Source organism: Lemur catta, chromosome 11 (assembly GCF_020740605.2).
Source record: "Lemur catta isolate mLemCat1 chromosome 11, mLemCat1.pri, whole genome shotgun sequence".
NCBI classification, from domain to species: Eukaryota; Metazoa; Chordata; class Mammalia; order Primates; family Lemuridae; genus Lemur; species Lemur catta.
In genome coordinates, this window is record NC_059138.1 from 57,686,016 (window position 1) to 57,709,865 (window position 23,850).

The 23,850-nt window shown below is 32.6% G+C and overlaps 1 protein-coding gene across 3 annotated transcripts in view; it reads left to right on the forward strand.

Annotated features, from left to right (window-relative positions):
• The window catches only part of MIOS (meiosis regulator for oocyte development), a 34,065-nt gene extending 10,879 nt beyond the window's left edge, over positions 1-23,186 (forward strand). For all 3 annotated transcript variants that reach the window (XM_045564372.1, XM_045564373.1, XM_045564374.1), the window contains exons 5-12: positions 3,837-4,091; positions 6,174-6,343; positions 8,701-8,766; positions 9,587-9,745; positions 13,639-13,791; positions 14,945-15,149; positions 21,722-21,851; positions 22,680-23,186. In XM_045564372.1, the coding sequence (XP_045420328.1) occupies positions 3,837-4,091; positions 6,174-6,343; positions 8,701-8,766; positions 9,587-9,745; positions 13,639-13,791; positions 14,945-15,149; positions 21,722-21,851; positions 22,680-22,776 (1,235 nt within the window). In that variant the 3' untranslated portion in view covers positions 22,777-23,186. The remainder of the gene's footprint in view (positions 1-3,836; positions 4,092-6,173; positions 6,344-8,700; positions 8,767-9,586; positions 9,746-13,638; positions 13,792-14,944; positions 15,150-21,721; positions 21,852-22,679) is intronic.
• Positions 23,187-23,850: the final 664 nt, after the last annotated feature.

Sequence of the window (23,850 nt, forward strand, 5' to 3'; positions counted from 1 at the left end):
TTTTAACACCAAAATGTTCTTATAGATGGTGGATAATTTTATTGCTTAGTTATTATATATAGATATAGATATAAAAATGCAGCAAATTAAAATCTACAAAGAACATAGTATCTGCTGATTTGAAACATTTTTTAAACCTGGTTTTTAATGTTTAAGTAAACTTGTTTTCCTTAACCATCAATAAAACATTGATTCTATTATTTATATATGGGACAGTCTCAAATTTAGGGAAGACAGTTTTGTCACTTTAGTATCATATAACATACATAAATAGATTTTAATTCTTTTTCAGAGATATATTAAAAATTCACGTATATTAAAATCATAACTATATATTAAAAACCCATGATAACATATTGCTTATTTGATAACCTTAATTATCAACACATAGTTATCAAGCAATAAAAAGGTCTCTGAGCAGCCAAAAATGTGCGATACAATATCCATGCATTTAACTTACAGAATATATTTCCCTCTCTTAGCAGTGAACTCTTTGGATACATATATGGTCATACACCACATAATGACATTTTAGTCAGTGATGGATTGCATATGTGACAGTGGTCCCACAAGATTATAATAGCCTATTTTTACTGTACCTTTTGTATGTTTAGATAAACACTTACTTGCCTTTGTGTTACAGTTGCCTACAATATTCAGTATAGTAACATGCAGATTTTTAACTTAGCAGCAATAGGCTCACTATACCATATAGGGTAGGTGTGCAGTGGGCTATACCATCTAGGTTCGTATAATACAAATACACTCTATGATGTTCACACAATGACAAAATTGCTTAATGACACATTTCTCAGAACATTTCCTCATCATTAAGTGATGCATGACTGTATATTGATCTCTATTCCATGACATGATTTCTATAAAATAAAAACACTAAGAAATAAGAATATTATTAAAGTGTAAGAAATCATTTGAAAAATAAATTGCTGATTTTTGCTCACCTGTTTTAAATTATTTTTTACCATTAATTAAATAGTATCACCTTTAAATCCAAAATTTATAGGAAAAATATGAAACACTTTATAATACATCAGCAGCTTGTTCTAGCTGAAATTTAATGATTACATTCTTCCTAAACAATTTCAATTTATTATTCAGAGTTTTTTTTTTTTTTCCTTTGAAACAGAGTCTCACTCTGTTGCCAGGGCTAGAGTGCTGTGGCGTCAGCCTAGCTCACAGCAACCTCAAACTCCTGGGCTCAAGCAATCCCTCTGCCTCAGCCTCCCAAGTAGCTGGGACTACAGGCATGCACCACAATGCCCGGCTAATTTTTCCTATATATTTTTAGTTTTCCAGCTAATTTCTTTTTATTTTTGTTTTAGTAGAGATGCGGTCTCACTCTTGCTCGGGCTTGTCTTGAACTCCTGAGCTCAAAGGATCCTCTCACCTGAGCCTCCCAGAGTGCTAGGATTACAGCCGTGAGCCACCGTGCCTGGCCAATTCAAAATGTTTTACTTAATTTTTTAAATAACTGTTTTATTAACTTTATCATTAGTCAAAGTTTTCACATTATAGTTCTTAAAAATTCACTTTCATAGACTAAAAGTAATTTTGTCCTTAGGCTGATTTCCTTCGTGGTTGTGAATAGAGCAGCATGCTTCCTCTTTTCAGTGGGTAGGGGATCCTCTTAAAGTAAGATCTTTTCAGAAGAAACATCATTTAAGAAGTTTCCTCTTAATTCCTTGGCCTGAATTGGCAACTGTTTCCAATAGTCAGGTTAAAAATAAGTATTAATATCTTCAAGTGTAATTATTTAACTATATTTTGAATTTCCGAAATTTTACAAATAACTCGTCTTGGAATGTTTTCATAAAGCAATCAGATACAGTTTAAAATATGTACTAACATGAATAATATTTTAGACTTGCCACAACCTAACTTCACATACTCAAGTTATTTAAAAGTATGAAATAGGTATGATGGAGAGTTTTTTTAGACTTTTGTACTATTTTTACTCTTTCCAAGTATTTAGACTAAGTGACTTTTTTAACATTTTCTTACATATATAATTTAACTTGCAAGTGACAACTGATTTAAGTTTTTAATATTTTCTTTTTTTGCTCGTGTTTATGTCTTTAATACCTTGACCTGAATGAGTATAGCTAAATTAACTTTGGGCAGTGTGTTGGTTTTCATTCATTTATATCTCATCATTTCCCTGGGTCAGGAGTATGAGCACTGCCTAGCTGGGTCCTCTGTTCAGTTTCACAAGGCTAAAATGAAGGTGTCAGCTAAGCTGTATTCCTTTCTAGAGGTTGGAGTGCTCTTCCAAGTTCACATGGCGATTGGCAGTATTCAGTTCCTTGCAGTTGTAAGAGATACCCGTTTTCTTCCTGGCTGATGGCCATAGGCTAATCAACAGTTCCTTGCCAAATAGCCTAATCACAAACCCTTTCTCAGGATGACAGCTTTTACTTCTTCAACACCAGCAAGAGATCTCTCTCTCTCTCTCTCTCTCTCTCTCTCTCTCTCTCTCTCTCTCTCTACTATCTTTTAAAGGGCTCACCTGATTAGGTCAGGCCCACACAGGGTAATCTTCCTTTGATTCACTCAAAGTGAACTGAGTTGAGTAAGGACCTTAATTATATCTGTAGAATACTTTCACCTCTGCTGTATTCTGTTGCTGAGAAGCAAGTCACAGATTCCACCTGCAATTAAGAGGAGGGAATTATGTAAGAGTGTGGTTACCAGGGGACAGGAATCATGGAGCCCTTCTTAAAATTCTGTCAACAACCAAGTTGAATTAAGAATTCTAAAAACCTGTATATTTGCTTTTGATCTAGTTATTTACAAATATACAATTGCAGTATTATATGTAATTATATAAATGCATAATTACTGTAAATTACAAATGTAAATTACTGCAAAAGTAATAAAAGAAGTTGGTAACATTGGACATTGACGTTGCCTAATATATAATTCAGTTTATTCTGAGAATCCCCTTTGTAAAAATAAACATAATTATATAATGACAATTTTGATGGTAAAAGTTTCTAGAACATTTAAGAATTTGAGTTATTAATAGAGTTCTTAAGTTTCATCTTTGTTTTGCATTTATTTGGCACCAAGTATCATCCCAAGTGAAATTACCCTGCCATTAGGATCAACTGCCTTGATTGCAATGTAAGAATAGTAAGGCTTTATTGTTAAAAAAAAAAAAAAATGAGAACAAAAAGTTTCCTAATTTAGAAAGGGAAAAAAATCACCTTCAAGTCATTCCCATTGTATTTTAACTTTAGTACTTACCTTAAACTTTCAGAGTACTTTGAAGTCTGTAATTTCATATTTTCGTGTATTTGTACAGAGAGAAGGGAGAAAGAGAGCGAGAGCACTTCTACTGGATCTCAGGCAGTGGAGACACCTCGTGAATAAAATAGACAAGATACTTGCCTTAGAGTTTATGTTCTAGTGGGAGAAGAGAGAAGACTGAAAAATAAATTAATAAAATATTAGAGCATATGTTAAGTGCTTAATAGAGGAAACTATAGGTGGTGAGTTAGTAACAACAGGTGTATCTATTTTAGATTAGGTGGTCAGGGAGCCTTCTCTGAAGCACTGACTCAGTCCATCTGAACATTGACGCCTATTCCAGTAGCTCTTTGTTAACTCAAGAAGCTGTTGTAGTTAGAAACATGCAAAATATGTTTTATTTGTGGCATATTTCACATTTATGCTATAAAATTGTGGCTGAGAAGTTGAATAGTCTAAATATAAAATACGTTGTTGAAATATTTTTCTGTAGAACTGACTTATTTTCCAAATATATTTCAAAATAACAATAATCAAAACAATATAAAAATGTTTTCTGTTTTTAGGAATGGTGGAAAGCAGCAGACATAATTGGAGTGGGTTGGATAAGCAAACTGATATTCAGAATTTAAATGAAGAGAGAATCTTAGCTTTACAGCTTTGTGGGTGGATAAAGAAAGGAACGGATATAGATGTGGGGCCATTTTTGAACTCCCTTGTACAAGAAGGGGAATGGGAGAGAGCTGCTGCAGTGGCATTGTTCAACTTGGATATTCGACGAGCAATCCAAATCCTGAATGAAGGAGCATCTTCTGAAAAAGGTATTAGGCTATATTCTAAGATACTGGCAGTTCATAGACTCCTTTAAAGAAAGGAAGCTGATAATTTTCAAATATCTAATCACTTAATATTTTATGTAGATTTTTGTTGAAAGAGCAATTAGCACAACACTATAATAGTAAATATTAGTTCTTTTATTTGTGCTTTGGTTTAAGTCTAAAAAAGATGTGTGTTAAATGTCATTTTAACATAAGGAGTGCTCAAATAGGTCCATTTTTAATATCTTCTGTTTTAAAGATAGTTCACATTTTAAAAAATACATTTCCTTAAAGAGTAGGACTACTTTAGTTTACAAGCATTTTTATGGCACACATTTGAAAGTATTTTAGTTTATACTTTCTATTTTAGGTGGTTATTGGTTGACCTTGAGAAAACTCTGAATGATGCTTTTATTTAGACTAATACAGACTTATAAAAAGCATACTTTGATCTGCAAAAATGCTTCTACTTGAGTCTGGTGGTTAGAATAGAGTTTCCATCTAGTATTTTTTTTAAAAGAAAGAAATGTGATAAGTTTTTTACTCTGGCATTTTGCCAGAGGATCCTCAGAGAAACAAATCTTATCCAAAACTTCAGGTTTTTTTTCTTGTCAGGAATATTTCACTTGAAAATAACCAAGATGTATATACATATTGATTTAGTATATCTAACAAATTATTTCTGAATATTGAGAATGCTGAATTCTTACTTGCTGGTCCCTTTTCAAACAGTTATAATTCTGGTTGTGGCATAGAGAAAAGTATGAAATTAACTATAATCTATTTTTTAAAAGTTGAAAAAGTTAATATTTTGCTCTGATTGGCATCTTTTCCTTTACTTTTGCTCTAACAAAAGTCTTCCCCATTTGAGAGTGCAATAAAAGATATGTGGTGATAGAAAAAAGAATTGGTATTTAGAGCCATTTCTAATTATAATTTTGCTACAAATTGAAAGCATGATACTCTTCTGTTACGTGTACTTGGAAATTTGGTGGTATATTTAAACATCCATACTAACAATAGGGAAAAAGTATCTTTCCAATGATTTTAATAACTTGGTTAAGGACCAAAGAGAAGACTTCTGAGTTAAACTCCTTTCCATTTAGAAATAAATTCTTCTATATGGAATCCACAGATATTTCTTTGCTATTTTTATTATATTTTTTCATTTTATAAAGGTTTAATATTAGGCAAAGGGAGCAAGCAGACAGTAACTTGGGGAAAAAATGTTTATTGAAGAATAAGACTATTAAGAATATAAAGTGGGAAGTGCTGTTTTATTTGGAAGAGAAAGAAAATGATTAGAATCAAGGAACAGAATAAGAAAACTTCTAATAAATGTAAAAAAACACTGAAGAGTAAATGGTAAATTTAGTTTTCTCTTTTGAAGCTGAACTTATATTAGAAGGCTAGGCAGCCATGAGGCTGAAGGCTGGGTTAACAGCTTGTTGCTAAGAACAATGTTTAAAAGACTTTGGTAACAAATGCTTTATTGCAAATGTGTCTAAGTATAATTCTGTGGTAATTTGTATAGTTCATTTTGTCCTAGAAAAATTATAATGCTATAATTAAAATACTGAAATATGGCTTTCTACGCTTTGTAGTTGACACTTATATACATAAGTATGTGCATTATGTATTTAAAAGAGGAAAGTAGAATGATTTTGAAAATTGCAGTCCTGAGATGCAATAATATTTATTATCAGGGCTTTAAAATATCTTTGCATAAATGAACTCCTTGATAAAGTTGGCAGTGATTCTGATAGGATGGCTTCACTTTTCCTCATTTAGTAAACAGTAACATACTGTTATAGGAACCTGCCTGGAATGAGAACTTGAAAATTAAAAGATGTACTTTCCTGCACAGGGTTTGCAAACATAGGCATGAGTTTTATAAGAATGGAAAGTTTTTGTTTGTGGTCCTTGCCAAATTTTCCAGTCTGAATCAAAACCGTTATTCAAGTGGGCTCATTTTTCTGGGGGTAAAAGTCACCCTCTGATCTCTGTTTATGGTTTAAGAAATGTGGAAGAAGGAGATATTAAGCTTTTGATCACTTTGATTAGCTGGCTGTTTTTAAAATGTAGGAGATCTGAATCTCAATGTGGTAGCAATGGCTTTATCGGGTTATACGGATGAGAAGAACTCCCTTTGGAGAGAAATGTGCAGCACTCTACGATTACAGCTAAACAACCCGTATCTGTGTGTCATGTTTGCATTTCTGACAAGTGAAACAGGATCTTATGATGGAGTTTTGGTAAGCTAATTTCTGTTTCATGAGATCCTCCTTTGAATTAGATAGGAATTTTTATCTTTGTTAAAATTTTCAAATGTCTGTTGTATAAAGACATTTTTTATATTTTGATGCATTTTTATTATTTAAAATAAGACATCTTGAACTGTTTTTGAGCAGCTGCTCTTGAGTGTGATTACCAACATAGTCAACTCCATATCAAACTGAATTTGATTTTTATAGTTTTAATAATATAATTTACGGATACAGAAGGAATAAAGATTTTATCTTTTAGCTTAAGAACTCAGCTCTACAAATACATAAACATAAAAATATATTAGCTATTTAAATATACTCTGTGTGTATGTGTGTGTGTTTAATTAAGTAAACCAACTTATGATCAGCCGATCAGTTATGGTCAAGGTGGTCAGATATCTTGCCTGAATTAGAATTTGTCATTCTCAGACATGTTCCTGTTTGGAAGATAAACTATATGATAATACTAATTACAGTGGACTGTTTCATTTTTTTTCATTATTTGGTCTTTGTGTTGTTATTTTTTTTCTCTTCTGCTTTAGCCACATATGACCATAACAACAAATAGGTTCTTTATCACAAAATAGAGAAAGAAAGAATGAAATGAGATTTACTCATCAGTTTCAGTTGTTGGGTTTTAAGCTTGGTATTGGTACTACAACTTTCTTTGTGCTGTTGGGAATCTTTCTAGCAATGAGAAGAGATTTCTACATTGAAACTTACTTCTGTGTTTGCTATTATACATAACATTTCCTATAAAATATACATTGCTTGAACAAGTGATTTAAATGTCAGTCCCTAAGAATTTGTAAAAACATGTATTTCATTGGGGTATCTTAATGAAATTTTTAATAAATGTTATTAGTGTCCATTTTGACAATGTCCACAGTTTATGTATTTTGTCCATTACTTTTAATAAATTACTATTGAACTCTTCTAACCACTTCAAATTAATATCTAAGAATATTTATTTTTTTAACTGTTATTACTCTTTTTTGTTAAACAGAAGACTTTAAATGTTACATCTTGAAGAGACAAAATGACGTCAGGAAGTGTTAGAGAATGATGGAAACTAGAAAAAGAAATGGATTATTCAACTTTTGAGTTGATAGTTATAGAAGTGTGTTGATTAGATATTAAATTTCTCTGTTAAGTGACCTAAATAAGTACCCTTCTTATACTAAATTTGAATTATTAGGTAAGAGATATCTGAATAGGAAGTTTATATTTCTAAGCTGTTCCAAGAATTTATTTAGTCATACTTTTTGTGTAAATAATTATAATTGATGTTACTCTTTCTTAAAAAATGTTAAGTTGCAGTAAGATAGTAAAAAGTATTGAATTGGGAAGTCAGAAGATAAAAGCCTGAGACCTTGCTCTGCCCCAGTTACCTTAGCCATTCAATAACTTTTGGGGGTTTTAGTTTTCTCAGCTGTAAAATGGTATAGATAATATTTGTAACCCTTTCCAGATGAAAAGTATCACATATGCAACTGAATCTAAGAGTTCAATCTAGTTATACCAAACATGTTTCTTCTTTAGTGCAGAACCATATTTTATCATTTAAAAAACACTAAGATAGTGTCAACTGAAGTGATCTTATGTTTCAAGAAGGAAAACTATTTCATAGGGTGGTTTAAATGGAAATTGGATCTTTTTTCCACCTTTAAATTATTTTTTACTAATCACAAAATTAATTGCACCTTTTTACGTATATGAAAACATTTCTCAAAATAGTGTTTTACAAAGTTGACAGGTATACAAAAATTTTAGTTATAATAGCTCTGAAAATTTTGCCACAGACTGCCTATATAATAATATTTTAGCCACAAGAGTTTATCTATTTATAAGTTTTAAAACTTGTCACTTTGTTTTTAGAAACCTCGATTAGTATTCTTTCTAAATTCTGTACTGGTTTAGCCAATTCACAGATTTCCTAGATTTGTTGATTATCTTAGTAGCCAAAAAAAGGTTTCCTTAGTTTCCCCAAAATTAATTTCTTTAATGGAAAGATTACATGGCATCTTAAACTTGATATGCTGATCATCACTGCTTATATTTTATGTTGGAGTTATAAAGACTGAACTGGATTTTTTAAAAACTGAATTGGGTCATCGTTTAAGAGGTCAATCCTTACTTTGCAAGGACAGCCTTGCAGTTTCCTGAGAGTTACATCAAGAAAGGCATCTTACGCAATCATTGGCTTTCTCAAGATATCCACAATAACTTATTAACACATTTGAAAATAAACTTACACATTAGATATATAAAATATTTAGTCTCTGCAAAAATTTAAAACTCATACCATCTATAAGTAACTCATTGTATTTTTCTTTTCTTTCCAGTATGAAAACAAAGTTGCAGTACGTGACAGAGTGGCATTTGCTTGTAAATTCCTTAGTGATACTCAGGTGAAAACTGATTTAATTCCATATTTGACGTGATTAATATTTACTGTCACAATTATTTCAAGAAACTAATTTTTATGTATAATTATTGTACATGAGATTGATATATCAATTCTTCCAAAACATATAGTATTAATAGTAATTTATTAGATCAAGATATTGTAAACATGTCTAGCATAACTAAATTTACTTGTTTAGAATACTGACTTAAAGTTTTAGTTTATAAAGATATTAAACTCACCTCTTAGTGATACTGTAAAAAGGGTTCCTCGTTTTCAATATATTGAACAGTTGCTAAATGCCTATGCCATGTATATAGTGAGGAAGAAATGCATAGAAACAAATAAGTAATACAATGTACTAAGTACTGTAATAATGATAAAGTGCTAGGGGAATGTAGAAGAATCTTGGCTAGGGTTTGCATTGAGGTAAAGTCAGGGAAGACCTAAATGAGATGCTTGTTCTTAATCTTGAAGTTCCCTTCCAACTCAGATTCTGGGATTCTATCACATACTGCTATGATAGGAAGAACTTTGCAGAATAATGAGGATAGTTCTCTTTAAAATAGTAAACCATCTCTAATTCTTTTATGGAATAATTATCAAAACATAATAAATGTCTTTTTAAAATATTTTTAATGACTGTGGATACTGCACTGAAATTTATAATAGATGTAGACTTAGTACATATCTAGATTTTAGCAAAAGCTTTTATTTTAAAATGTTTTCCATGAGGAATGAAGTTGTTCCAAATGTAGTAGTTTTGAAGTACAAAATACATAGTGAAACAGGCTGCTTTAGAAAAATCACTTTGAAATTTTCAGTTAAATAGATACATCGAAAAATTGACCAATGAAATGAAAGAGGCTGGAAATTTGGAAGGAATTTTGCTTACAGGCCTCACTAAAGATGGAGTGGACTTAATGGAGAGCTATGTTGATAGAACTGGAGATGTCCAAACAGCAAGTTACTGCATGTTACAGGTCAGTGCAGTTTGACAGCAGCTTTAAAAGAAAAAAAAAAATGCATTCCATATTTTCTTCCCTCAATTGAAAGTAATATGCACCTTTGCTTGTTTGGGATGTTTAAAAAGCATTTAGCTTTAACCTAGTCAATTGATCTACCGAGGACTTGTGCTTTCTCTTACTGTCCCTACGTCTCCTCATTGGGTTATTCAGTTTTTCCTTTCACTCTGGGAAATGCCAGTCTTGACACTGCATCTGAATTTATGTAAAGCTCAAATGGAACAGAAGAAACCTCTCTTCAGTTTCTCCAATGTTGACAGAACTGCACCTTCTACAAAAGAGATTCCCTTTCCCTGATCTGAACTACAGTCTCAGTTGAAGCGTTAAAGCCAGATTATACCACAGCTCTCTTAAATCTCATTTTCCTTTATTATTATCAATGGAAGTGATTTAGGGTAACAAAGTCATTTATATTTTCTCAGTTTTTACTATGTAGTGGTTAAAAACAGATTCCGGGTAGAGGTTATCTTCTACTTTACTTTTGCTGGAAATGTGGTAAAAATTTACAGTATTTTCCTGAGAGATTTCTTTTAGCCCTACAGCTAATCTTATCCTTACATGGTGTCAGAACCTTCCCCTTCCTGCTCTTATCCTTTTACATAATATGATAGTGTGCTGTACTGCGTAAACATAGTAAAATGCCCCATTACCCCAGTCTACCTTCTTAGGAACACATATAGATAGTAGCCCACAAACCACAAAGTAAACTTACCTAAGGTATTAAGCCACTGCCCATGGAAGAAAAGGTATACTTTTATAACATTTTTTCTTACTGAAATAAGATTATATCTTTTAAATTAAACTGTAGCTGTATGGATACAGAAGGCAAATGGATTAGTAACCTTATCAAGATTTAAATGCAGACAATATATAATCAGATCTTACATTTTTTAAATTCATTCTGATTATCACTGCCTTTAATTGGGATTTTTTACATTTACATTTATATGATCAAGGTTAAGTCTGCCAGCTTGCTATTTGTTTTCCCATTTGTCCTTTTTCCTTTTGTTCCTCTGTTCCTTTCCTGCCTTATTTTGGGTTAATTAAATAATTCCATGAAAATATTTCCATTTTCATTTTATTGCCTCTTTGCTTTTTAGATATACCCCTTTCATTGTTTTTTTTTAAGTGTTGCTCTAGGCCTAACAATATGCATCTTTAATTCACCAAAGTCAATATTTTACCTCCTTTTGCTTCACATTTCACACCTGACAAATCATACTTCCTACTTTACCCCTTCCTTACCTCACACCTGACACTTTCTGAGTTTCATTTCACACTTAATACTTCATGCTTCACAATTGTTACAACTGTGTAATTTCACTTATATACCCACTCCTTTGTCCTCATGTCATATATTTTACTTCTACAAACAAATTCCAACTTAACAGTGTTATGATTTGTCTTTTGTCATTTGTGTTTTATGTAAATCATGAGAAGAAAGAAAACATAGGCTTTTGTATTTATTCACTATTTACCATTCTTGGCATTCTTTATTTCTTTCTATAGATGTGAATTTCACCCTTATTTTTTCTTTCAGCACCTTAGAGAGGTGGTTTCGTTGTCATCTGGCCTCTGTAGTCTCTCATAAGAAGTCAGCTATCTATTCCTTGTTTCCCTTTATGTGATGTTTCATTTTTCTTTGGGCTTCTTTCAGGATTTTACTTTGATTTTCTAGCAGTATGACCCTCATGTGCCTAGTTGTAGTTCTTTTTGTCCTGCTTGTGGTTCATTGAGCTTCTGGGATTATATAAGTCAGTGTTTTTCATCAGATTTGGGAAGTTTTGGGGCATTATTTCTTTAAATATTTTTTTTAATTCCCCAATCTCATTCTCTTTTTCTTCTTGGACTCTTTTTACGTGTATATTAAACCACTTAATATTGTCCATAATTGCTTGGGGCTCTGTTCATTTTCTTTTCATCTTTTTTTCTCTGTTCTTCAAATTGGATAATTTCTGCTTATTTGTTCATTGACTCTTCTGTCACATTCTAACTGCTGTTTCCAGGGGAACTCTTAATTTCAGTTATTGTGTCTTTCAGTTGTAGTATCTCAACTTTGTTATAGTTTACATTTCTCAGTTCAGAATCCTTTTCACTGATTTAAACAGTATTTTCCTTTAATTCTTTGAATACATTTCTTTGCACACATTTCTTAGAGCTGCTTTGAAGTTTCTCTACTAACTCTAACATCAAAGCTGTTTTAGGTCTAGTTTCTATTGCCCCCTTTTTCCTGTACTTTCAACCACATTTACCTGTTTCTTTATATGTCTAGTGATTCTTTTTTTATTGACTATTGGGCTTTGTATACACTACATTATGGAGATCTGGCTTCTTTTATCTTTTTCTGAAGAGTGTTGATTATTATTTATGGAAGTTCAGTTACTTGTTGATCGCTTTTAGTCTTCCATTTTGTTACTGTGAACATGTGGAAAGCCCAAGCTATTAATATTACCATGCCCTTCTAATTTGGTCAGACTCAATCTCTGAACTGTCTTCCCTATAGATCATGCTGGGGCTTGATTTTAGACTTTACTAGGGCAGATGTAGAGAAGACTTACATACGAATTGACCAAATTCTTTCTTAGTTTATCCCCTTGCAGCCATGGAGCAGGAAAGAATGGGATATGAAGACATCTTATTTTTCTGTGAATTTTCTTTTTAAACAAGGGATTATATACTACTTTAATACTTAATTTTGCCTATTTGATCATAATTAGGACTAGAGTAGACCTCTACTTTTTAAGAAATGAAATTGTAAACTAAGAGTTTTTCACATGTTCTTTTAGCTAAATTTAACTCTGGTAATTGAAATTAACACCTAATTTAACAGATGAAAAATATGCTCCTTCTGGTTTTGATTGAATGTCTGAAGATAGGTTGTCTATGTTAGCTTTTACAAGTTTCTGTTCTTTTTCCATAAGTAAGATGTTTACTAAGTTCTCTCTAACATTTTGCTTTTTTCTCTGGCCCTCAAGTAGGACTGAGAAAACTGGGCTTCAAATTCATGCCCAAGGTGTCATTGGAAGTAGAGACTTTCTCTACTTTCTCCATCATGTAAAGTTAAGGAAGATATCCTAGACAGGCCTTCTATAATAACCCAAACCAAGCATAGATGAAATGTGGAAAGTCACAGCTGCTGGGGAAAATACAGCTTTAGGAAAGTTCATAAGAAATTTAGGTTTTTAATGAGAACTCTAAATTTAAGTAAAAGAAATGGTTCCTTTTCATTGTGGCCTAGGGGCAAAAGAACTAAGAAAATTTTGGAGTTTGTTTTGGTTTTTCTTTTATTATTATCATTATATTAAGGCAGTAAATATATATTTAATTGAAGACAAGAGAGAACAGACAGGTTTAACTTACAGGTAAGTAGGTATATATTAATAAAAGCAGCATCTCAGTTCACAGTGCATTACTAGATACAAAGGACCAGGCTAATTCTTAGTTTAAATGTGATTGAGCAGTTTTGGTGTGCATTTGGATTAGATAGTAAACAGTTTGTGGACCCGGAGGTTTTAATTGTTGGGACAAAGAGTATTCATATCACTATTGCCTGCATTCAATCATGAAGATGAATTAGTTTGCTCCTGGATCCTTAAATGTAATTAAAATATAGAGAATTGTATTTCCTGGCCAGGTATAATACGTAAAGTACATATTTATGTCATTAGTGGAAGCCAGCTTAAGCTAGATGAATGGAGCTTCCATCGGTTTTATCTGTACCCTCATTAGGAGCCAGCTTTTGGCAAGAAGGGGGCTATTTCTTCTGTGTGACTCATACCCATGTGACCCAGAATCCCCTGGCTTAGCCAGAAAATTTTGAACAATTGAAATAATTCATGTTTTCTTTTTAGGGTTCACCTTTAGATGTTCTTAAAGATGAAAGGGTTCAGTACTGGATTGAGAATTATAGAAATTTATTAGATGCCTGGAGGTTTTGGCACAAACGAGCTGAATTTGATATTCACAGGAGTAAGTTGGATCCGAGTTCCAAGCCTTTAGCACAGGTAAGTGCATTGTTTTGGAGAGAATCAGATTAAAGCATTTTAAAATTCAATTTAATAATTTTTAGCTCATTCTTTTACTCATATTGTGTTCCCGCTGATGTCTTTATCTATTCTAGACTGTGCTTTTTCCTTGATTTTCCTGTTTGGTTCTGCTACTTCCTAACAGTCATCTCAGCTTGAGCTGTAGTCAAAGATAGAACAAACTATAATAAGTCCAGAGGATCTTAGGCGGCCCTAAATCAATCCTAGGGCTGTCAGAAGTTTTCCAGTATATTCCCAGCCCTTTCAGAATCTAAACTGTTACATAATTTTATAAATTTCATTTGTGTATTAAGTTTTTCAGCACTATTTATGTGCAGTAAAGCAGGATTTGTTTTTTTTTTTAACAGTATATACATATATCATGTCTAAATACACATGGAAACTTTTTTAGCATTAGTTTAAACAATGAGATCACATAGGCATATAACATGAAATCACTGTATCTTAGTTCAATATAAATATTAGGTTATCCTCAATATGAGCACTGGATGGTGCTATTTTCTTATTTTAGGAAGTCAAGAAATTAGTGCTTACATTAGAATCAGAGTATTGGTAAAATAACATTACATGGTAGTATATGTTACTAATCTATATAATAAGTGATTAAGAACCTAGGAGTTTACTGTAAAAGCAAAATGGACTGCTTCTATTACTATTATTGTAAAATTTTAACTATTTACCATTACAGGATCCTTAACTCCTTTTTATCTTAGTAACAGAGTGTTTTCTTTACAAGAACATTTTGTTCAGAAGATTTTATCAGTGAACTTTGGTTTAGAAGTCATATTGGTATATTTTGTAATGGCCCAGTGTGAATTCTAAAGTCCTTGTTATTTTTTAAAATGTTGGGGTATAAAGTTTCTGAGTTTTTCTTCCAATTTCAATGTTATTAGAAAGAATATAAGTAAATAAAAGTAACAGAAAGGAAGTACCCAAATAATGTAACTGCTAAGTAGAGATTTTAAATGAGAGCTAGTCAAGCTTAGAGATAAATTATTTTACAGTATAAAATGAAGTTTTAAAAATTATTTTAAAATAATTTGTTAGGATCAAACTTTAAATTATTTATCATTCAATTACATTTTTGCTCCTTTCATTTGTTTTTTTATAGGTGTTTGTGAGTTGCAATTTCTGTGGCAAATCAATCTCCTACAGCTGTTCAGCTGTGCCTCATCAGGGCAGAGGTTTTAGTCAGTATGGTGTGAGTGGCTCGCCAACAAAATCTAAAGTGACAAGTTGTCCTGGCTGTCGAAAACCCCTTCCTCGATGTGCACTTTGCCTCATTAATATGGGAACACCTGTTTCTAGCTGTCCTGGTATGACATGATTCTACAAAACACTTTTCTGAGCTGTTTATACGTAACTTAGTTAATGTTGCAAATACAATACGTACTAGCTTGAGTTTTATGTTATTTCTAAGAAATGGCAGTTTATTGGCTTGAAGGCTTTTATGTTCCTGTAATTTCCAACATCTATATATTAAAAGTAATTCTGTATCCATGATACTTCAGGTAATTTCACATATGCTGACAAACTTAAAGTTTGTGAGAAAAGCTTAACTATGAAGTACTCTTGAATTTATACTGTTTTCTTATCACTGTTTCTGCTAAGAGGAGTTCTTTCAAATTTGATATTTAAAAGTCAGTGTGCCCACATCTGTAATATTAATAGATACCTTGTATTCCTAAGGAGCTTCTGATAGTCTCAGAGCACTTTGACATTTCCTTTTATTTCATCTTCAAAACCTACCTGTGAGATACATAGAGACCGTATTAACTTAGAAGCGCTTGATTTCTAGATTTTGATGCTGCTGCTTCTATGTTCATCAGTTATCTAGTAAACATAAATAGGTTTTTTTAATGGTTAGAAATATTAAGATTATTTTTTACTGTTTATAGTAAACATGGAAAATTTTTTTGACAATAGTAGATAATTGAATGTAATGTACCTGGTGGCTGGGAATATTCCAGCTATTTACATAACTTGAAAATGATACTATGGCAAAATTTTGATTAAAAACATTTTGGGTGTTTAGCACACTGGTGTGATGAATAAAGAACTGGACAGAGTGTTAGAATGTATGTGTTAGTTCTTTCTAGCTCTGTGTCATTCACACTGTGACATTGAGAGTTACTTTAGCCCTCTTTAATATAAGTGTTGGACTGGAGATCCTTTGTACTGACATTTATAATTCTGTTCTGCAGCTTGTTCATGTAAGTAGTCTGCTTTATTGTTAGATTAACATTTGTGAAAGACTTACTGGTATCTATCATTAGCCAAATGATTATTTTTCGATCTGGATGCTTTTTTTTTTAAGAAATGAAGACAATATGTAATGTTTTTTGAGGTACATTTTAGCTTTGATTTAAATTTTAATCAAGGATTTTTATTTTATACATTGCATACCATTTTTTTGTAGTGACCCTGATCCTAATAAATAGAAAATAACAATTTACAATATCTACTACAATGAGAGAACAAAGAGGTAAAACATAGTAAATAAGTCATATATCTGTATAAAGTGAGATACATAGAAATAATTAAATGTAAAACATCTTTTGGATCATAAGTCTCAGGAAGCTATAAGGAAGGATTATTTGCCTTCTAATGACACCTCAGTGCTCTTCCTTTTTGCTAGATACCAGCTTTTCAATCTTTTCTGTATGTAAGAAAAAATAATTTTCTAGTATTTGAAGAAAATTAAAACATATCAAACTCTCTGCTCTGATGACTAATATGATGACTATTCAAAACTCAAGTTTATCAAATCTTAACATTTTTCCATATTTTAGAAATTTTTTTAGTATTTATTTCAGAAATAATTTCTTTAGTATATGTTTGAGCACTTATTTAATACATTAAAATAAGACTCGTGCTGAGATGAATCAATCAAAGAACCTTGTGAAGCTTATGTGCAATAAGCAAAGATAACTAACATAAAATAAGGGATATTTAAAAAAAAATTGGTCTGTAATTCCTTATGTCATTTAAAAATCTAAAAAGATTTGAAAAGCCAATGTTTTTTAAAAATGAATTTAGAGTAATCTCATTTGGCAGCAAAAACCTGTTCAGAATTGGCATGAAGGGCTATTAAGGTCTTACTTATTATTTATTATTTCTTTTTTATTTCTGAATATTCATGTTTCACTGAAGAAATACTAATGAGTTTGATAATAGGGTGCTATCACAGATTTCCACAGAGGTGTTATATATTCCTTATTATTTTTGTAAAATCCCAAAACATTCTAGATTTTAAAACATATCTAGACCCCCCGGGATGAATAAGGGATATTATATAAGGAAAGTGTTAGGAATTTTGAAAGAGGGAAACATTAGTTCTACCTTAAGGATATCTGGAAAGCTTCAGGCAGAAGGTACCATTTAAGCTGGTCCTTTAAATTTTGGTAGACTTACCTATGTGAGGATTTCAGGGAAGCCTTTCCAGGTTGTTGACCGAGAGTAAAGAACATGGACTAGGGTAAAGAGATACGGTAAGTACAGGGAGTGTACAGGAAGTACGAAGCACATCAGTGTGACAAGGACCTAGAAAGTGGATTGGTAGGAGCAGTATGGAGTAATTAGGGAAAGCCTGAGTATGATCTTCAAAGGCATTGCTAAGGTAATTAGAAAATAATAAACATATTCTTTTTTGGTATGTGAAATCAGAAGCATCCTAGTTCCAAAATAAAACAGGACCTAATGGAAATCAAATGCTGGCTCACAGCAGTTTAAAGGCTCAGGTATCTAAACTCCCAGGTACTTTTCCTCCAGTTGCATCCTAGCACTCTGGGAGGCCAAGGCGGAGGATCACTCAAGGTCAGGAGTTTGAGACCAGCCTGAGCAAGAGCGAGACCCTGTCTCTACTAAAAATAGAAAGAAACTAGCTGGACAACCAAAAATATATAGAAAAAATTAGCCAGGCTTGGTGGTGTGTGCCTGTAGTCCCAGCTACTTGGAAGGCTAAGGCAGGAGGATCGCTTGAGCCCAGGAGTTTGAGGTTGCTGTGAACTAGGCTGATGCCCCAGCACTCTAACCCCGGGCAACAGAGCAAGACTTTGTCTCCAAAAAAAAAAAGAGATTGCATCCATCCATCATGCTTCATGACTCAAATTACCAGGATTTCTATAACCTTATTTAACTGAAAGTTGCATATTTTTATACTCAATTGTGCTTTGAAGATTAGAACTCTGTTAAAATAGTTCTAATTAATATCATTATAAACATTGGAAATTATAAATATTACTTATTCAACAAATGTCTATTTAGTACCTATCTTTCTAAGTGCTAGAAATGTTACAGTGAACACAGCAGACAAAAATTCCTGCCCTTACAGAGCTTAACTTCTAGACAGTTTCACATATTTTAAAAGGTTATATACTGGTTGTTTCTTCCCATACTATTAGTGCATAAGTGAAACTCTAGTTTCCCTCAATTATTCTGTAGTACTTATCTTCATAATTCACTGTAAAGTCATTTGATCTTAGGAAGCCTTTTTATTTGGGAATGAGGTATACCTTAATATTTCCAGCTTCATCAGAAAAATATAAGGATTAGCCTGCTCTAGATTCAATCTGTTTTCTCTGTATGTTATTATAGAAGTTATAGAAACAGTGAAAATCACCAATGAGAGCTTTACACAAAAGTATAAAATGGTATCTCTATAAGATCTATCTTTTCTCCCTTTTTCTCTTCCTCCTTTCCTTTTTTCTCTCATTATTCTTGGTGAAGCTTTTAGGATTGATTTAGTGTACTAGGTTGGTGCAGAAGTAAGTACAGTTTCAGACCGTCAATTTTAAATCATTTATAACTCGGCTCAAACACATCTTTATTAATCAAAATAGGAACCATTAGAATCAACACCTTTTTGCCAGTGAGAAATAAGTTTATTACTGTAACATAAAAATCAGTGCTTCAGGATTCTGCAAACTCTTGGAAAGCATTTTCTGCATCCTGCTGGTTGTGAAAGCATTTTCCCTGCAAAAAGTTTTCGAGTTGCTTGGAGATGCTTAAGGAAGTGGTAGTCAGTTGGCGAGAGGTCAGGTGATCATGGTAGATGAGGCAAAACTTCGTAGCCCAATTCGTTCAACCTTTGAAACATTGGCTGTGTGATGTGCATGGGGCATTGACATGGAGAATTGGGTCCTTTCTGTTGACCAATGCCCACTGCAGGCATTGTGGTTTTCAGTGCCTCTCATCAATTTGCTGACCATACTTCCCAGATATAATGGTTTCTCTGGGATTCAGAAAGCTATAGTGGATCAGACCGGCAGAAGACCACCAAACAGTGACCATGACCTTTTTTTTGGTGCAAGTTTGGCTTTGGGAAGTGCTTTGGAGCTGCTTCTCAGTCCAACCACTGAGCTGATCATCGTATAAAACCCACTTTTCATCACACGTCACAGTCTCACAATCCGATTGAGAAATAGTTCGTCATTGTTGCATACAAGATGAGAAGACAACACTTCAAAAAGATGATCTTTTTGATTTTCGGTCAACTCGTGAATCACCCACTTTTTGAGCTTTTTCAGCTTTCCAGTTTGCTTCACCATGGAATGGTCGACCTTGAGTTCCTTGGCAATTTCTCAACTTCTCGTATAGTTGTAAGACAATCAGCTTCCATGATTGCTTTCCACTGTTCGTTGTCAACTTCCTATGGCTGGCCACTGAGCTCCTCATCTTCAAGGCTCTCATCTCCTTTGCAAAACTTCTTGAACCACCACTGCACTGTATGTTCATTAGCAGTTCTTGGGCCAAATGCATTGTTAATGTTGCAAGTTGTCTTTGCTGCTTTACAATCCATTTTGAACTCAAATAAGAAAATCACTCAAATTTGCTCTTTGTCTAACATCATTTCCATAGTCTAAAATAAATATAAAATAAACAGCAAGTAATAAGTCATAAATATAAATAAATAAATAAGTCATAAATATAAAATAAACAGCAAGTAATAAGTGTTTAGCAAAAAAACATAAAGCGAGAAATGTACATTAAAATGATGTGTTACATAATCACATTTATTTAAGAATGTACTCCAATATCAAATGGCAAATGTCAAAAATGCTAAAACTGCAATTACTTTTGCACCAACCTAATACATCTTAAATCTTTGAGCTATTTACACAACCTTTCACCTCATATCATTAGCAAAAACAGATGGGTATTTTTAAAACTATCCCCACCTGAAAGACTATCCCTGTCATTAAAGTGTGACCAGCAATGGTCCAAGCAAAATTTTAATATGCACCGTATCTTATAAGGTAGTGATTGCTTAATTAGACTTAATATTTTTACTTATTCATTTTTCTATTCTTATCTCTAATTATATGACATAAAAATATTTTAATTTGATTTGTTGTTTTAGAACAAAAGAAAATATATTGAGGTAGCCAAAATTAATAGAATGAGCATTTTTTGAACACTAGAAGTTACATAAAGATGTGAGAAGATGTACATATATAAATATGCCTGTGTAATAGCACATTTTTCTGTAAATTTTTGTAAACTATAACATATTTAAGAGTATGTATATCATCCATTGTGATAAATCAAACGTCAGTGAAGCCTTTACTTGCTTAAGACATTGTCTATACCAGTACCTTAGGTCATTCCTCCCTGCTTAGTTACACCTCCTTCCTCCTCTCCAGAGATACCCACCATCCTGAATTGTATGTTAATCGATCTCTTGTTTATTTGTATAATTTTATCACACATTTAGTTTTGCCTGTGCTTTAAATTCTATATAAACGAGTCATATGGAATGTATTCTTTGGCTTGCCTTTTTGTTCAACATTGGATTTTTGGGATGTTTAATTTCAGTTATGCTGATGAATGTACTTGTAGTTTATTTGTTTTTCACTACTATTTAGTGTTCCATTCATGACTGTGACATAGTTTTTGTACTCTTCTGTTGAATACTTTGATTGCTTCCATATTTTTACTGTTATGAATAATGCTGCTATGAACATTCTTGTATATGTCTCTTTTTGACATGTGCAAAAGCTTCTCTAGTGTGTTTATCTAGAAGTAGAATTGCTAAATCAGGACTATGATATTGTAAGATTGTTGACTCATATTTAGGATTTTTGTGTGTGTTCAGGAGGGAGATTGGCCTATAATCTCCCTTTCTCATTTTATCTTTGTCTGATTTTATTAGCAAAGTTATACCAGTCTCCTGAAATGTATTGGGAAATTTTTCTTCTTTTTCTGTTGTTTGAAAGAATTTGTATGGATGAGATTACTTATCCCATCAAAGTTAGGGAAAACTCACCTGTAAACTGGGCTTGGTATTTTCCTTGTGGAAAGATTTTAAACCACTGATTTAGTTTCTTTAAAGTTAATTCCACATTGTTTCTTAGTGGACTTTGAAAATTGATACTTTCCATTTTTATTGGCTAGTAAATATGTAGTGAACTCCTGTAATTTAGTATTTGTTCCATCTATTAGTAAATTAAATCTCAGCATCAAAATTGCTATTTCAATATGATGTGTGATTTATATTTTGAACATAGTTTTAGAAATACCTTTTAAGTAACTTTAAATAAAATGTTGGCTGGGCACAGTGGCTCATACCTGTAATCTTAGCACTTTGGGAGGCCAAAGTGGAGGATTGCTTGAGGCTAGGAATTTGAGACCAGCCTGAGCAACATAGTGAGACCCTGTCTTAACAAAAAAGTTTTTAAAAATTAGCCCACTATACTGATACATGTCTGTAGTCCCAGCTACTCAGAAGGCTGAGGCAGGAGGATCAGTTGAGCCCAGGAATTTGAGGTTGCTGTGGGCTGTAAGGACACCACTGCATTCTAGCCTGGGTGCCAGAGTGAGACCCTGTCTGAAAAATCAAATAAAATATTGTGATATTGTTTATGAAGATTATTTTATTTTTCCTTAGGAGGATCCAAATCAGATGAAAAAGTGGACTTGAGCAAGGACAAAAAATTAGCTCAATTTAACAACTGGTTTACATGGTGTCATAACTGCAGGCACGGTGGGCATGCTGGACATATGCTTAGTTGGTTCAGGTAATCAGCACATTCCTTCTTTAACAGGCTTAGTATTACAGGAGATAAAGCAGGTGGCTTTTAAATAGTTCAGGTTTATCTATTAACATATAGCCAAAGGATAAATTTTATTTTTGCCATCCCTTGAGTTAACAAAGATGGTGTCATCACCTTTTCATCATTAGATATCCTATGTAATCTTAACTATAAAGTTAATACCTCTATAAGAAATAGTTTAAATATTTTATATGTTTGATTAGCATCAGTTAACTTTATTTAGGAAGAGGATATGTTAATAGTTTTTTAAAACTGAATATCATGTGATTAAATTATAAATGAAATGATAAGGTACATATCAAACTGCTGTCTCAGCTCTCTTCTAAGTAAGCTTGTTATGTAGCTAGCAGGGACCTCATGCACTGGAAACTGTCAAGACCATACTTTTATTCTGAAAAATGCCAGTGGCCCTTTGCTTCCTCATTGGTATAACATTGATGCCCAATTTGTGTCATTAGGTTTAATTTAAATATTGAGCACATCCCTTTTGTTTTCACAATTGTGCATGAGGTATCTTGCCATATGTGTAGAAAGTAAAGCTATTCATTTTTCGGTACCTTTTTCCCCAAGTTCAGCTTAGCAGTCATTTCTAATTTGATGCTTTTAATGCTTTTTTCCTTTGGGTTTTAATTCCTGTATTTTCCAGATGCCATTTTGAAAAGTTGCATTATAGGTAGATATAAGATGTAGATAAAGAGCTGGGGATACTAGTGCATGAAAAAAAGATATAGATGAATAAATGTATGTATGTATAATTTGGATTTTTAACTATTTATTTGACCTATTTTTTAGGGACCATGCAGAGTGCCCTGTGTCTGCATGCACATGTAAATGTATGCAGTTGGATACAACAGGGAACCTAGTACCTGCAGAGACTGTCCAGCCATAAAATGTTATCACCTAAAGAGAAACCTTCAAGTGTGGAGCTTTCTAATAGATGTCCTTCATAGATCAAAAACATACCTCAGAACAAGTCACTCATGACTTTCCTGTAATGGGAAAATAAATCATTCTATCAGATCAGCAATTTGATGTTTGAGTGATTTTGATGTGCTTCACAGAGACAAGTGCTGCTGAAATGAACATCAAAGTGTAGACATGACATGAATTCTGTTCAGTATGTTGAAAAAGTCCATTTTAGAAGAACTTTCTAAGGTTTTGTTGAAATTATCAACATTTACAAGCAGAATTTGTGGAATAACCAAGCATAGACCTTGACCTGTATCTTCCAAGCTGAAATTAGATCTTTCAATAAAATCTGTAAACTTTTAAAATAAAAGATCAATTAAATGATTCAGACAATAGTTTAAGCTCATCCATTGTTAGATTCCTTTCAGATACATTTGAAATTGTGGATTTTAACTTTTAGAATTAGCCCCTACCCCACACTGAAAATAAATTTTATTAATGTATGTTTGATATACATATTTTTAAGAAGCCTTTTCCCTCATATACTTTCACTTTAAGGTAAATCTTTGGGCACAGACCATTATTGTCTTCCTAGAAAAGCCAAAATGTAGAATGTCTCTTACAACTTTTTCTCTTCAAAAGAGGAAAATAGGTGCCATTTCAGGGGATATGTTACAAAATTTTCAATTTCCACTTTTTGCTTTCCAATGTCCTGATTTGTCTTCAAAGATTTCTCTCCGTATTAATCTGTCATTTTATCCTCATCATCTGAGAGCATTTTACTGAGCACAAAGTCTGTGCAAGATCATACGTGACCAACCATTCAGCGTAATCTATGTCTCCATCCTGTTAAATTCCCTCCTGCTTTGGAATACCTTGTTCTTTCCAATGTAGACTAGGAGGTGTTGGGGAAACAGGATCACTTGAAAGACTACTTGAGGTGTAAGTTTTTAAAAGTAAGTTTATTGGGGCTAATCAGGGACTGTATTTCAAATTTTTTTTTCTCATTTTATAGGTAGACAGTTGTAAGAGAAATACAAAGGATTTGTAGCAA